Source organism: Vicia villosa, linkage group LG5 (genome assembly GCF_029867415.1).
Source record: "Vicia villosa cultivar HV-30 ecotype Madison, WI linkage group LG5, Vvil1.0, whole genome shotgun sequence".
In the NCBI taxonomy this organism is placed as follows: domain Eukaryota; kingdom Viridiplantae; phylum Streptophyta; class Magnoliopsida; order Fabales; family Fabaceae; genus Vicia; species Vicia villosa.
In genome coordinates, this window is record NC_081184.1 from 30234884 (window position 1) to 30247446 (window position 12563).

Here is a 12563-nt window from a genome sequence, read left to right on the forward strand (position 1 = left end):
AAATGTAATAATTTTATTTAAAATTTTAAAATTATTATTTGATAATAAAAAAGTTAGTTGCTTATCATTTAATTAGTTATTAGTTAGTTAGGCTGTTAGGAGTTATTTTAACTAACTCAACAATCTTAAACAAGTTAACAACCTTAAATGCACCAAATCTAAATTCCTTATTTATAATAAACTATAAAGTTATTATCTCCAATTTAACACTATTTTTTTTATCAGAAATATATGTTATTTAAGATAAATTCTAAAAGTTTATTAATTAATTATATTCAAAATTTTAAAACTACTACTTGATAATAATATAAGAAATATTTGTTATTTAAGAAATATTTGCTTATCATTTTAAAACTATTACTTGATAATAATAAGAGTTATTTGTAACTAACTCTTAACAACCTTAAACAAGTTAATAACCACTTAATCAATTAAAAATTAATAGTAAAAATTGCTTAATAGTTTTTTATATTGAAATTTTTTAAATCAATGGTTTATATCTCTTATCATAAAATCTAATCCTGATCCTCTCTCTCTCTCTCTCTCTAGCCACCTTTTCCGATAACAGTAGTTTCGAATCATCGATCTCAAAAACCCTAATCCCCTCTATCACCGTCTTCAACCACCGTTCCGATAACAGTAGCTTCGAATCACCGATATCCCAAACCCTATTCTCCTCTCTCACCGTCTTTTTCTACTATCTACACATGTACGCTTGTGCAATTGGAGAAAATCAACAAGCTCAAGGCTAATCGAGTGGATAATGATGAATTTGCAGTTGATTCTGAGGATGAAGAGCTTGAATCTATCACTTGATTGTGCAAGATATAACTATCGCATGAACTTTGCGTGCAAACACCAACACACCCTCACTTTTTATTCTCTTCACATGGATGCTAATGCAATTGGGGATTTTATCAACAAGCTCAAGGCTATTCGAATTGAGAATGCTGCATTTGCAGATGATTCCGATGATCAAGATCTTGAACCTATCACTTGATTATGTAAGGTATATACCAGTTCAGTTCACTGATATAGTTTAGGGTTTGTATATGTAGTGATCTGCCACACTTAGTTAGGGGATTTTTTTACAATAGGAAAAAATTAGGGGAATTTCTAACTTGTGTTGTTTGTAGAAAGAATTTTCTTAGAATAGATTGGTGAATATTTAGTTATTGAATCAAATTGAGTGTCTGTATGATGGTTATCTGATTCTTATAGGCTTTGCTTGACCCCAAAAAATTTCATCCAGGAAGTCTTCTATGAGTGATTTTGTGGAGACCCTTTGGATTTTGTGCTTCGGGTATGCAACTAAATTCTCAAACTATAAGTTGATGAGGTTATTGTTTGTTTCCCACCTTGGATCATCATATTTTGTACTTAACCTTTGAACTGCTAGGTTTATGCACCGATTTTTGAGATGGAAAGCACATTTCACCAGATGCTATTTGTTTTACATGTGGCCTTCCTTGACATATCTTCTCAGAGATCAACACGAGCAGTGGAATCCCCCAATCTAAAGAAACCATGCTGAAGACATTTGATCAGCGTGTTAACACGACCCACTCAGCCTTCTTACTTGTGTAAGTATTTATAATTATTATTATTATTATTATTATTATTATTATTATTATTATTATTATTATTATTTTTGTGTCTTTACCAAGCCTTCTTAGTTGTATAAGTATTTGTAATGTAATTGTTTTTTATCTATCTTCTTTGAGTATAAATAACTGACACTAGTTTATATACAAGTGGATAAACCTTCCTAAACCCATTTCTTGATAATTTTTTATTTTACAATCAACTCTTTGCTACTCATATATCTTTCATTTAAATTCTGTCATTAAGTTAAAGAACTCTCCCCACAAAACAGCCAATCAACTCTTTCCCACTCGTCTCTTCAATTTAAATTCTGTCATCAAGCTAAAGAATTCTCCACAAAACAGCCAATCAACTCTTTGCCACTTTTCTCTTCAATTTAAATTCTGTCACCAAGTTAAAGAAGTCTCCACTAAACAACCATCATCATACCTTCATTCTAAATATTTTGATCAGTTTTTATTTCTAATTCTTGCGATAGCCACTTAAACCAATTTTCACGACCAAATCTTTGCCATTCATTTCTTCCTTTCCTTCAATATAGGTTCTATTATCAAGATCAAGATCCTATCCACAACATTCCAAGCCATCACTTCTTCACATTTGATATTTTGACCAGTCGTAGCAGGTATCTTATGGTCTTTATTCGTTTGATTTCTTATACATAATGTTTTTCACTGTTTTCTTACACATATATATTCTTTTCCTTAGGCAAAATGATGAAGAAGTGGTTTATACATTCCCAGGCTCTTCTTGGAATGCTGTTAGTGCAGCTTTTTGCAACTGGGATGCAAGTTTTGTCAAGGGTGATCTTGATTCAAGGAGCATATATTTTTTCCTTAATTACGTATCGGCACATTGTTGGGGCAATTTGTGTTGCCCCGTTCGCAATCTACTTTGAAAGGTAATCTGTTTTCAATTCTATATTTTATTTGAAAATTATTACATTAATTAACCATTGTTTATATTTTCGGTCCTTTTCTGTATATATATATCAGCATTCTTCACCTTATAATTAACAGTGTAAATAGCTCTAGGCTCCACCTTGCATTTATTACAGTTGACATACACCAATTGTTAACATGGATATTTGTTGGTTACTTATGGTTGTAGAGGACAAGCAAAGAAGTTCAATTGTAGAGTTTGTTTCTGGCTTTTTGCTAATGCATTAGCAGGGTAAGCATAATAGTGTTTCTGCTTATTTTTGTTTTGTTCTGTTTTCTTATCTTATTCCATGACATTTAAGGGTATTAATTAAAGGTTTATTTGGAAAAGAAGCAATAATGATATATAATTTGAAAAACTATAATTCGATCTCTGGCTGGTGTGTATGAAAAACCATAATTCGATCTCTGGCTGGTGTGTATGAAAAACCATATATTTAAAGAGATTAACCACTAAGTAGGTCTTAATTATTTTGAAAAATTACTTACTGCTGTTCAGTGTTATCGAATAGCAGCGCCATGGCCGCTATGCCGGATACTAGGTTGTCAATAGCGCGTTATAGCACTGCTACACCATTGGTCTGCAAAGCACTGTTGACGTTCGCAGCCATAGAAGCCGCTAAAGTGGGATCATATGGAAGGAAAACGGTGAACTCGTACGAGTTCGGTGAGCAAAATCGTTCGCTTGCTGAGATGCAGCCTCCCCATTTTTTTAGGTTTTAAAAAAAATCTAATTTTTAAAGGGGAATTGGATGCGGGTCGGGTCATATTAAAAACTTTAATTTATTTATTTTTCTTAAATAGAAATTTGGAGAGATAGGTTATAGGTATTATCAAAGAGGAACAGTTGCATTACCCCACTTCTCAAAAAGTAACCGTTTCAATAACAAATTCATAACAAACTCTAAAGCGGTGTTAGTTACAGATCTGAGTATATATAGCATAGGGGCAGTGACACCTGTCACTGCCAGCTCACTGTTATTACATTTAGCTACTTCTTATACTGCCAGCTCACTATTATTACATTTAGCTACATCTTATACTATACTTGTGGTTATACTCTAATAGTCAGTACACTAGCTGTTACCTGCCATAGAAGGTCATCACTTTGCATAAGTATAAATGCAAAATGATGCAATCATTGGTAACCAACTTGAACATTCTGTTATACTCAATAATGAGAACTACTGTACTTTCCAATAGAATTTATGTTTACTATGTACACTGTTTTTTAATCTTCACAATAGTAGTCACCCTGCTATCCGCTATAACATTGTTATACTGTTATAACATTGTAGGGGTTCGGCGCTACGCGTCGCTATCCGAGATTAACAACACACACACACACACACACACACACACACACACACACACACACAACACACGCACACACGCACACACGCACACACGCACACACGCACACACGCACCCACGCACCCACGCACACACGCACCCACGCACCACACGCACGCACGCACGCACCCACGCACGCACGCACGCACGCACGCACGCACGCACGCACGCACCCACGCACGCACGCACGCACGCACGCACGCACGCACGCACGCACGCACGCACGCACGCACGCACGCACGCACGCACGCACGCACGCACGCACGCACGCACGCACGCACGCACGCACGCACGCACGCACGCACGCACGCACGCACGCACGCACGCACGCACGCACGCACGCACGCACGCACGCACGCACGCACGCACGCACGCACGCACGCACGCACGCACGCACGCACGCACGCACGCACGCACGCACGCACGCACGCACGCACGCACGCACGCACGCACGCACGCACGCACGCACGCACGCACGCACGCACGCACGCACGCACGCACGCACGCACGCACGCACGCACGCACGCACGCACGCACGCACGCACGCACGCACGCACGCACGCACGCACGCACGCACGCACGCACGCACGCACGCACGCACGCACGCACGCACGCACGCACGCACGCACGCACGCACGCACGCACGCACGCACGCACGCACGCACGCACGCACGCACGCACGCACGCACGCACGCACGCACGCACGCACGCACGCACGCACACACACGCACACACACGCACATATATATATATCGGCCGATATTGTGGGTTTTCTGCCATAATCCGCTATACCGGCGCCACAAAGTGGCCAGTATTGCGGGATTTTGGCTCAGCCATGGACAACACTGCTGCTGCTGTTGTGCTGAAATTTCTTTGTTTACCTAAAGTGAATTTTTTTTTTTTTCTAACTAGTGATGGTATCAATATGACAGGATGACATTGTCTCTAGCATTATTTTATTATGGTGTTCGTGACACATCGGCCACTTATGCTGTCAATTTTCTTAACTTGATACCTATTTCTACATTCCTGGCCTCCATCATATTCAGGTAATATTTAAATTAATAAAATACAACTTGATTCCTATTTGTTCATTCTTGATCTCTCTCTCTCTCTCTCTCTCTCTATATATATATATATATATATATATATATATATATATATATATATATATATATATATATATATATATATATATATATATATATTAATATTAATATTAATATTAACGGGGAATAAGTATTGCAGGATGGAAAGTCTTAGAATTGGAACATGGGGTGGTAGAGCAAAGGGTCTCGGGACGCTTATTTGCGTGGCCGGAGCTATAATTACAAGTCTATATAAAGGGAAGGTGTTTTATATTGGTCATCATAGTAACCATGCTCAGATGATCATTGTGGCAGCACCCCAAATTAACATGCTTCGCGGAACTTTCTTTTTGGTTGGATCTTGTTGTTCATACACTACATGGTTTATTATGCAAGTATGTTTTTACTTTCATTTCTCTACCACTAAAATATTACACATCTCTTGGCTTAGACATTTTTTTATTTTTGATTGTGATTACAAATCTCATGGTTAAATAAATGAGATAATTCATCTCATAGGAAAAATAAGTTTAAGAATTTGATGTAGATGAAAATTACTTAGTATTGTTTGATAAATTAAAGCACTTCCCCAATGTCTTCCCCTTTTTACTTAGTATGAAAATTACTCAATAATTCCAAGATAATAACTCCTCCACTGCCTTCCCCTTTTTATTCTAAACATAAACATTTGGAATTAACAAAAAACATAACTACCACTATACTGCTCCTAATAATATAAAAACTGCTACAAAATCGAACAATCAGTTCCTTAAAGATTCACCTTGTCCTCATTGTGAAATAAATACTCAGCCTTAAAGATTCATCTTGTCCTCATTGTGAAACAAATACTCGGCCTTAAAGATTCACCTTGTCCTCATTGTGAAACAAATACTTTGTAGAAAAGGGGAAATACATACGCGGTAGGAAAATGTATCTTCCCGGATCCTATAAATTGAAGTAGAGTGTAAAATATGAGAACCTAAGATACAAATCATGGCAGCAGTATGGATGTCTCCTCCAAAACATACTTAGGCGCCCCTTTACAATTCCAAAATAAGACAACATTTAGTTGGTATGGTGGTAAAATCATCCACTTGGTTCCCTATGTTGAAAGCTTCGAGTTTTAGTTTTCTAAATGCAAAACAGAAGAGAAATGGCCTTGTGTTTATGATCTGTTTCTGCAATACAATTTTGTAGGCTTATTATGGGTCAGACTCATAAGACCCAAAAATTGGACTAGCCCAACCATGTTTTTGCTGTACCATGACCCATTTAGGCCATTTACTTTATATTATTTTGTCAAGCTGTGGACCTCTTGCTCCAAAAAAACTTGATTTTGGTTCTCTAACCTTATCAGCGGCGTTATGCTGTATTTTTATCTCAAACCCATGCTAGGTTGTCAATAGCGCGCTATAGCACCGCTATAGTGGCATAGCGTAGAAGCACTATAGAAGTTGATTTTGATGGGATATGTGATGTTGCAATTTCTATTTTTAAGCTAAAATTGATTTTGATGGGATATGTGATCTTGCAATTTCCATTAAGACACCAAATTTGGGAACAATGGTTTGGTTTTTGGACCACTAAGACACCAAATTTGGGCCAAGATAGATGCAAGACCCTGAGAAGGCCTTGATGGAGAGAGGAATAGTGGTAGATGCATGTCTTAACAAGAGACCATGATAGAGAGAGCCCTTGAGGTATCCAAGGATTCTTTTTACAGCAATCCAATGATTTTCAAGGGGTTGAGAGCGAAACTGACATGCTTTGTTCACTGCATAACTAATTTCTGGTCTAGTAATTATGGCATACTGAAGTGCACCCACAATGGACCTGTAATAAGTAGCATCCTGAAAATAGTCAGCTCCATGTTTAGAAAGCTTAAGGTTGGACACCATAGGAGTAGGCATCCCCTTGGCATCAGACATATTGGCTTTGGATAAGAGATCTCTAATATATTTGGTTTGGGATAAAAACAAGGCACCATTTCTTTGATGAGATACCTCAATCCCTAAGAAGTAATCTAGATTACCGAGTTGCTTTAGTGAAAATTTAGAGTTTAGTTTGGTGATCAAGTTTTGAATGTGACTAGGTCAGCTTCCTGTGATAATGATGTCATCCACATATACCAACATGAGTATGGTATATATGGGAGTGACAAGAGAGAAAAGAGAAGGATCACATCTACTAGGAGCAAAGCCTAGCCCCTTAAGAGCAACATTAAGCCTATCAAACCAAGCCCGAGGTGCTTGTTTGAGGCCATAGATAGCCTTATTTAGTTTACACGAGCTGAGAGTTGGACTCATTAAAGCCAGTAGGTTGCTGCATATATACCTCTTTCTGGAGAATGCTATTCAAGAAGGCATTGTTGACATCAAGTTGAGAGATAGTCTAGCCTTTTGACACAGCCAGAGTTAGCACAATTTTCACTGTAACAGGCTTGACAATAGGAGAAAAAGTTTCAATGAAGTCAAAACCTTGAATTTGATGGAAACCCTTAGCAACCAGCCTAGCTTTATATGTGTTTAGGGAGCCATCAGAGTTCTGTTAAATTCTGAATACCCAATTATAGCCAATAATCTGCCTGTTGGGTGGTAGCTCAGTAAGAGTCCAAGTGTGATCGGCTATTAGAACTTTGAATTCAGAGGTCATAGCTTCAACCCATTTGGGATCCTTTAAGGCAGTTCTGTGAGGAGTTGGTTCAACTTCAGTTAATAATAAGGTAGGCTGTAATCTGGGCTTAACAATGCCAGCTTTCCTTCTGTATTCATAGGATGCACATTGCCTGATGATGAAGAATCAGGTTGATTGGGTGAGGGATTATTATGAGAGAATACTGTAGGTTCTGAAGAACTGGAATTTGAGATAGAATGTGGTTGGACAGAAGCAACTGTGTGAGATGTCTGAATGAGATAGACGTTGAGACACTGAATTAGTGTGTGAGGGTGGTGAATTAAAGGGAGTTGATGGAGCAGAAGTTGCAGGGATGGAAGAGGATTGTGGAGAAGAGTCATTTGAGGGAGTGGGTGAAGTCTGATTGGAAACTGATATTGTGGGTGAGAAAGGAAATACACTAGGTATGATAACAGGTGGAGATGAAGAAGTTGAAGTGGAGGGAGTGAGAAAGGTTGGATAAGGGAATCTGGTTTCTTTGAAAAGCACATCTTTAGAGATGTAGACTCTACCACTTGCAGCCCTTGTGAAGTGATGAATAACCAAGAAACACTCTTGTGAATGGTATCATGAGCTTGCCCTTGATCCTCTCCAATTGCGTTTGCCGAAACTTCCCCAAACACTGAGCGCATAGTGCCTCAGTCTTCAACATTTAACACGAAAAATATCTTCAAAACCTTCACTCAAAATGTTACACTGAAACTCGATAAGAATAATTTTCGCTCTTGGAAGCAACAAATCGGAGGAATTATTCGGACTCACAAGCTTACTAATTGCTTGTCAATCTTTTGGTTCCTCCGCGATTTCTCTCTGAAGCAGATCGCAGCACCGATACAGAGAATCCAGCCTTCGTGACCTGGGAGGAGCAAGATTCGTTGCTATTCACATGGCTTCTCACCACTCTCTCCGATGCTCTTACAAATGCAAAACCGCGTCAGTTGCAATTGGAGTTGAAATCCATCACCAAAGGTGATAAAACTGTTGCTGAGTATCTTGCGCAAATCCAGAAAATCGTTGACATTCTTAAACCCATTGTTGATCCTATTACACATCGTGATCAGCTATAAGCGATTCTCGATGGTTTACCTGATGAATTTAATGCATTAGCGTCTATAATCCAGTATCGTGGTGATTTGTGCCCTATCATTGAAGCAGAGTCCATGCTTTTGTCTCATGAGGCCAAGCTGGATTGTGCGAAGAAATCAACACTCACTGAACCTCTATCCATTAATGTTAAACAAGCCTCCAACTCTGCTCTACCTCAATCATCTCAATCTCACACTGCTGACAATCCTTTGATACCATTTGACTTTGGATCTGGACCGCAGTTCAATGAAAATAGAGCATTCAGATGTGGTAGAGGCTCCAATTGTGGCAGAGGAGGCAGGTTTGGTGGTTGTGGCAGAGTTCAGTGTCAAATTCGCTACCAAACAGGGCATGAAGCAAGAGTTTGTTATCACATGCACTCATCACTAATGCCAACTGCTATGTCAAATCAGTGGTCTTACTCACCTCAGCCTCAGTGGCCTACTGCTGCTCCCCATGGGTCTCGGTTGACACAACCTAATTCTAACTCTTGGCAACGACCTAATGCTCCTGGATGGAATCAGTGGCCAGCTACTTCAGTTCAGCTATCCTCCTACTCCAATCAATGGATTTAACCAGCTGCATCAGCAGTCGGAACTGGTATCCCGACTCAGGTGCCACACATCATGTGACAAACAATGCAGATCACACAGCACTAACACTCAAATCTTTTACTTGTCCCTGATATCACTAAAAATCTAATATCAGTTAGCAAGTTTGCCAAAGACAGTTAAGTATTTTTTGAGAAGCCAATATTCTGGCTTGAAAAGCCAATTAAATGCTTGCCAAAAGGTATGCCAACTAACCTGTTGACGGCATTGGTTCCACTAGTGCGACCATTGGCGAGCGAAGCCTTTGAGTTACTTCTACACCTCTGCCAGTTTTTTATTCTCTGATGTTTTCATCTTTTTTGAATGTTCCTCAATGCATAGTGCCTACTAGTATGCATCTTCTTCTCCATCAAACACTCAAGACTCCAAATATAGGCACGATGTACCATATTTCCAAAAAATGAGGTCTGATACCAGTTAATCGAAACTGGTTCTTCACAAAATAGAATTGGGAGAATATCTGATATTTATTGATGCAAACAGAATTACTGTAGTAACACACAAATCACACATAATAACACTAGGATGATTATTGTTCTCCAAGATCTTTATAGATTCTACTCTTTTTTTGATGAATATATCCGAAGACACATTAATAAGATAATTTGAGTTCTTTTCCGCATAATTGCTAGTCTTTAGTTAAAATATAGCAATAAAAATATATTTATATGATAGAGTCTATATTTTGTGCACATTCGTTAGTAATATAAAAAATTGGGTCAATATGAACAGGTTAAGTTGGCTGAAGTATTTCCTTTGAGATATTGGAGAACATTTTTGTCATGCGTTATGGCAGCACTTCAGTCCGCGGTTATAGGCGCTTGCTTTAATTATAGTAAAGAAGCTTGGAGATTAGAGTGGAATCTCCAGCTCATTACTATAATTTACTCGGTGAGATGATTTTTACGCCTTCAAATTGAAAGTTATATGATGACCTAATTAAATTATTTGATGACGGATGATCTCTAACTAGCTGGTTCATTTATGTAGGGAGCATTGGCAACTGCCGCCACATTTTGTCTAATATCCTGGGCAGTTACTATCAAAGGTCCTACATACCCATCCATGTTCAATCCGCTTGCCCTTGTTCTTGTTGCCTTATCAGAGGCTATCTTGCTGGGTGAACCACTGCATGTTGGACAGTACGAATATCTTTTCCTTCCTCACATAATGTTAATTTTAGTTGTCCTTGAAATTGTTATCCTTACTATATGATGTATTGACATGTTTGACTTTGCTCCTTTTTCCTATAATTAATTGGTAACATTAGCGCCATCATGAAATAATAATTTTTTATTTGTTTGTAAGTATACATAGTAATTTGAGTGCAAAAAGTAAATAAAATAACATCTAATTGTTGTCTTAGTTCATATGGAGGAAATCAGAGTGCTAAATATGTGTTGAGGGTGAATCCAATATGAGTAATTTAATAGGCTATACTTTTGAACATTGTTCAATTATGATTGAGCCATATGACAAATAAATATAAACAATATTAAAATGGAAAAAGTAAAAGTGGTTGGTCTGATTTGTTCTTGTTTTAAAACATTGCATTTGCAGGTTGTTGGGCATGGTTTTAATCATACTGGGGATATATTCTTTTCTGTGGGGTAAGAAGAATGAGATGCATTTACCTCAGGAGATAAGTGCAGCAGCAGGACCAAGTTATTCACCGGATGAAAGTGTACTTGAAATTGATATCTGATAGATATTATTACTCTTTTTGATGTTATATACAAGTTTCAACCTTACCCATGGAAGGGATGCGTTTTGACATCTATACTATCTTATTAGTCTTTCTAGTAGGTCATTTTCTTGTTCAAATTATTTTAGATGGTCACTTTTAGAATACTTTAACCTATTTGAAGGATCATTCAATAAACTTTAGAATAATTCAAAATAAACTATTGGAAGGTTAAATATCTCCGTACCTAAGTACAAACTTGCTTGAACATACTGTACCTTATGAGTTATGATTGTCTGATTACCAGTATTAGTAATCCGTATTTTTAGTAAATATAAGTAGAAAAATATTTAAATATTATGGTGACGTCTAAAGTGAACTATTAGTTAAGTGGTTTACAGTGGATCACGAGAAAGACCATCTCTAATAGTAGTTTCTTCTATTGAGTTTTTCACATGTACTATTAATTTAATACTTAAATATTTAAAAAAATTGTCATATCATAATAGAGTTGCATTGCAATGCAACAACTAAAATATTATAGTACCCAATCAAATCAAGCTATGAGGTAAATTTGTAGGTCCCATAAAATACTTAAATGTAGTTTACACTATTGGAGATGCCGTAAGAAAATACTTAAATGTAGATTGCACTATTGGAGATGCCGTAAGAGTCATTGGATCAAGTTGTTGTATCTTATCTTATCATATGCCACCTACATAAAAAATTTTCTTACGGTATTTTCTTCATTTTCATTCTTAACCACCAATCTATTCACTTTTGTTGTAGAAAGTTAAAAGTGAATATTTTTTAAACTGACTCCATCAAAAACTCAACAACATCACCAAAAACCTCATCGAAAACACCATTCAAATTGTTGTTAAAAAAATCAACAATTCTTCATATAAGCTTTATCCTTAAAAATACACCATTCAAATAGTATATGATTGCTTGAAAATTCAATCAGAAAATATGCTACTTTATATTTATTTTACTACTGCTAGTTATTAAATTTAAACCTATAGTATGTAGCCATGTACCGTTCTAATAAGATAACCAATTAAGGGTCGTTCTAATAAGATAACCAATTAAGGATCAGTGCTTATACTGCAATTGAAGAACAAACAACAAGCACAACATTTAACTGTACACGTAGAAAAAACTACTACTACTAAGAACATGAACCAACACCGCATTATCCTCCTCCTTGACCTCAGTTGCCGCCACTAAGTGGTTCTCATAAAGCTCTTTCTGGTTGGAGAACTGGATATGCACCCCATTCATTATTTTGCATTCATAATCGGCCATATATGGGTCCATACTCAGATAATCCACCATCTATTCGATGGCCCCAACCCTCTGTATCTGAGAATGGTCCAATAACTCCCTCTGATAAGCAGGTGGAGCAAACAAGCTACATCATAGAGGGCAATCGTCAACTCCTTAACAGGAAAGTGGAAAGACGGCATCTCCTTGTGCCACCTCTCGACAGATGCCCCCAGCCCTCCCGGGTAGCCGCCCT

General features: G+C 37.6%; 1 protein-coding gene across 5 annotated transcripts; it reads left to right on the forward strand.

Annotated features, from left to right (window-relative positions):
- The first annotated feature begins 515 nt into the window (after window positions 1–515).
- On the forward strand, window positions 516–11344 carry LOC131601528 (WAT1-related protein At1g09380-like). Of its 5 annotated transcripts, none has more exons than XM_058873371.1 (11): window positions 516–1009; window positions 1222–1303; window positions 1400–1583; window positions 2147–2230; window positions 2314–2506; window positions 2716–2778; window positions 4832–4948; window positions 5148–5382; window positions 10090–10248; window positions 10348–10499; window positions 10918–11344. In XM_058873371.1, the coding sequence occupies exons 5-11, from the start codon at window positions 2319–2321 to the stop codon at window positions 11060–11062; spliced, it is 1059 nt and encodes a 352-aa protein (XP_058729354.1). In that variant the 5' UTR covers window positions 516–1009; window positions 1222–1303; window positions 1400–1583; window positions 2147–2230; window positions 2314–2318; the 3' UTR covers window positions 11063–11344. The 5 variants fall into 5 exon arrangements, with proteins under 5 accessions (XP_058729354.1, XP_058729357.1, XP_058729355.1 ...); XM_058873374.1 differs by having other exon boundaries at window positions 1253–1303; XM_058873372.1 differs by having other exon boundaries at window positions 516–1004.
- Window positions 11345–12563: the final 1219 nt, after the last annotated feature.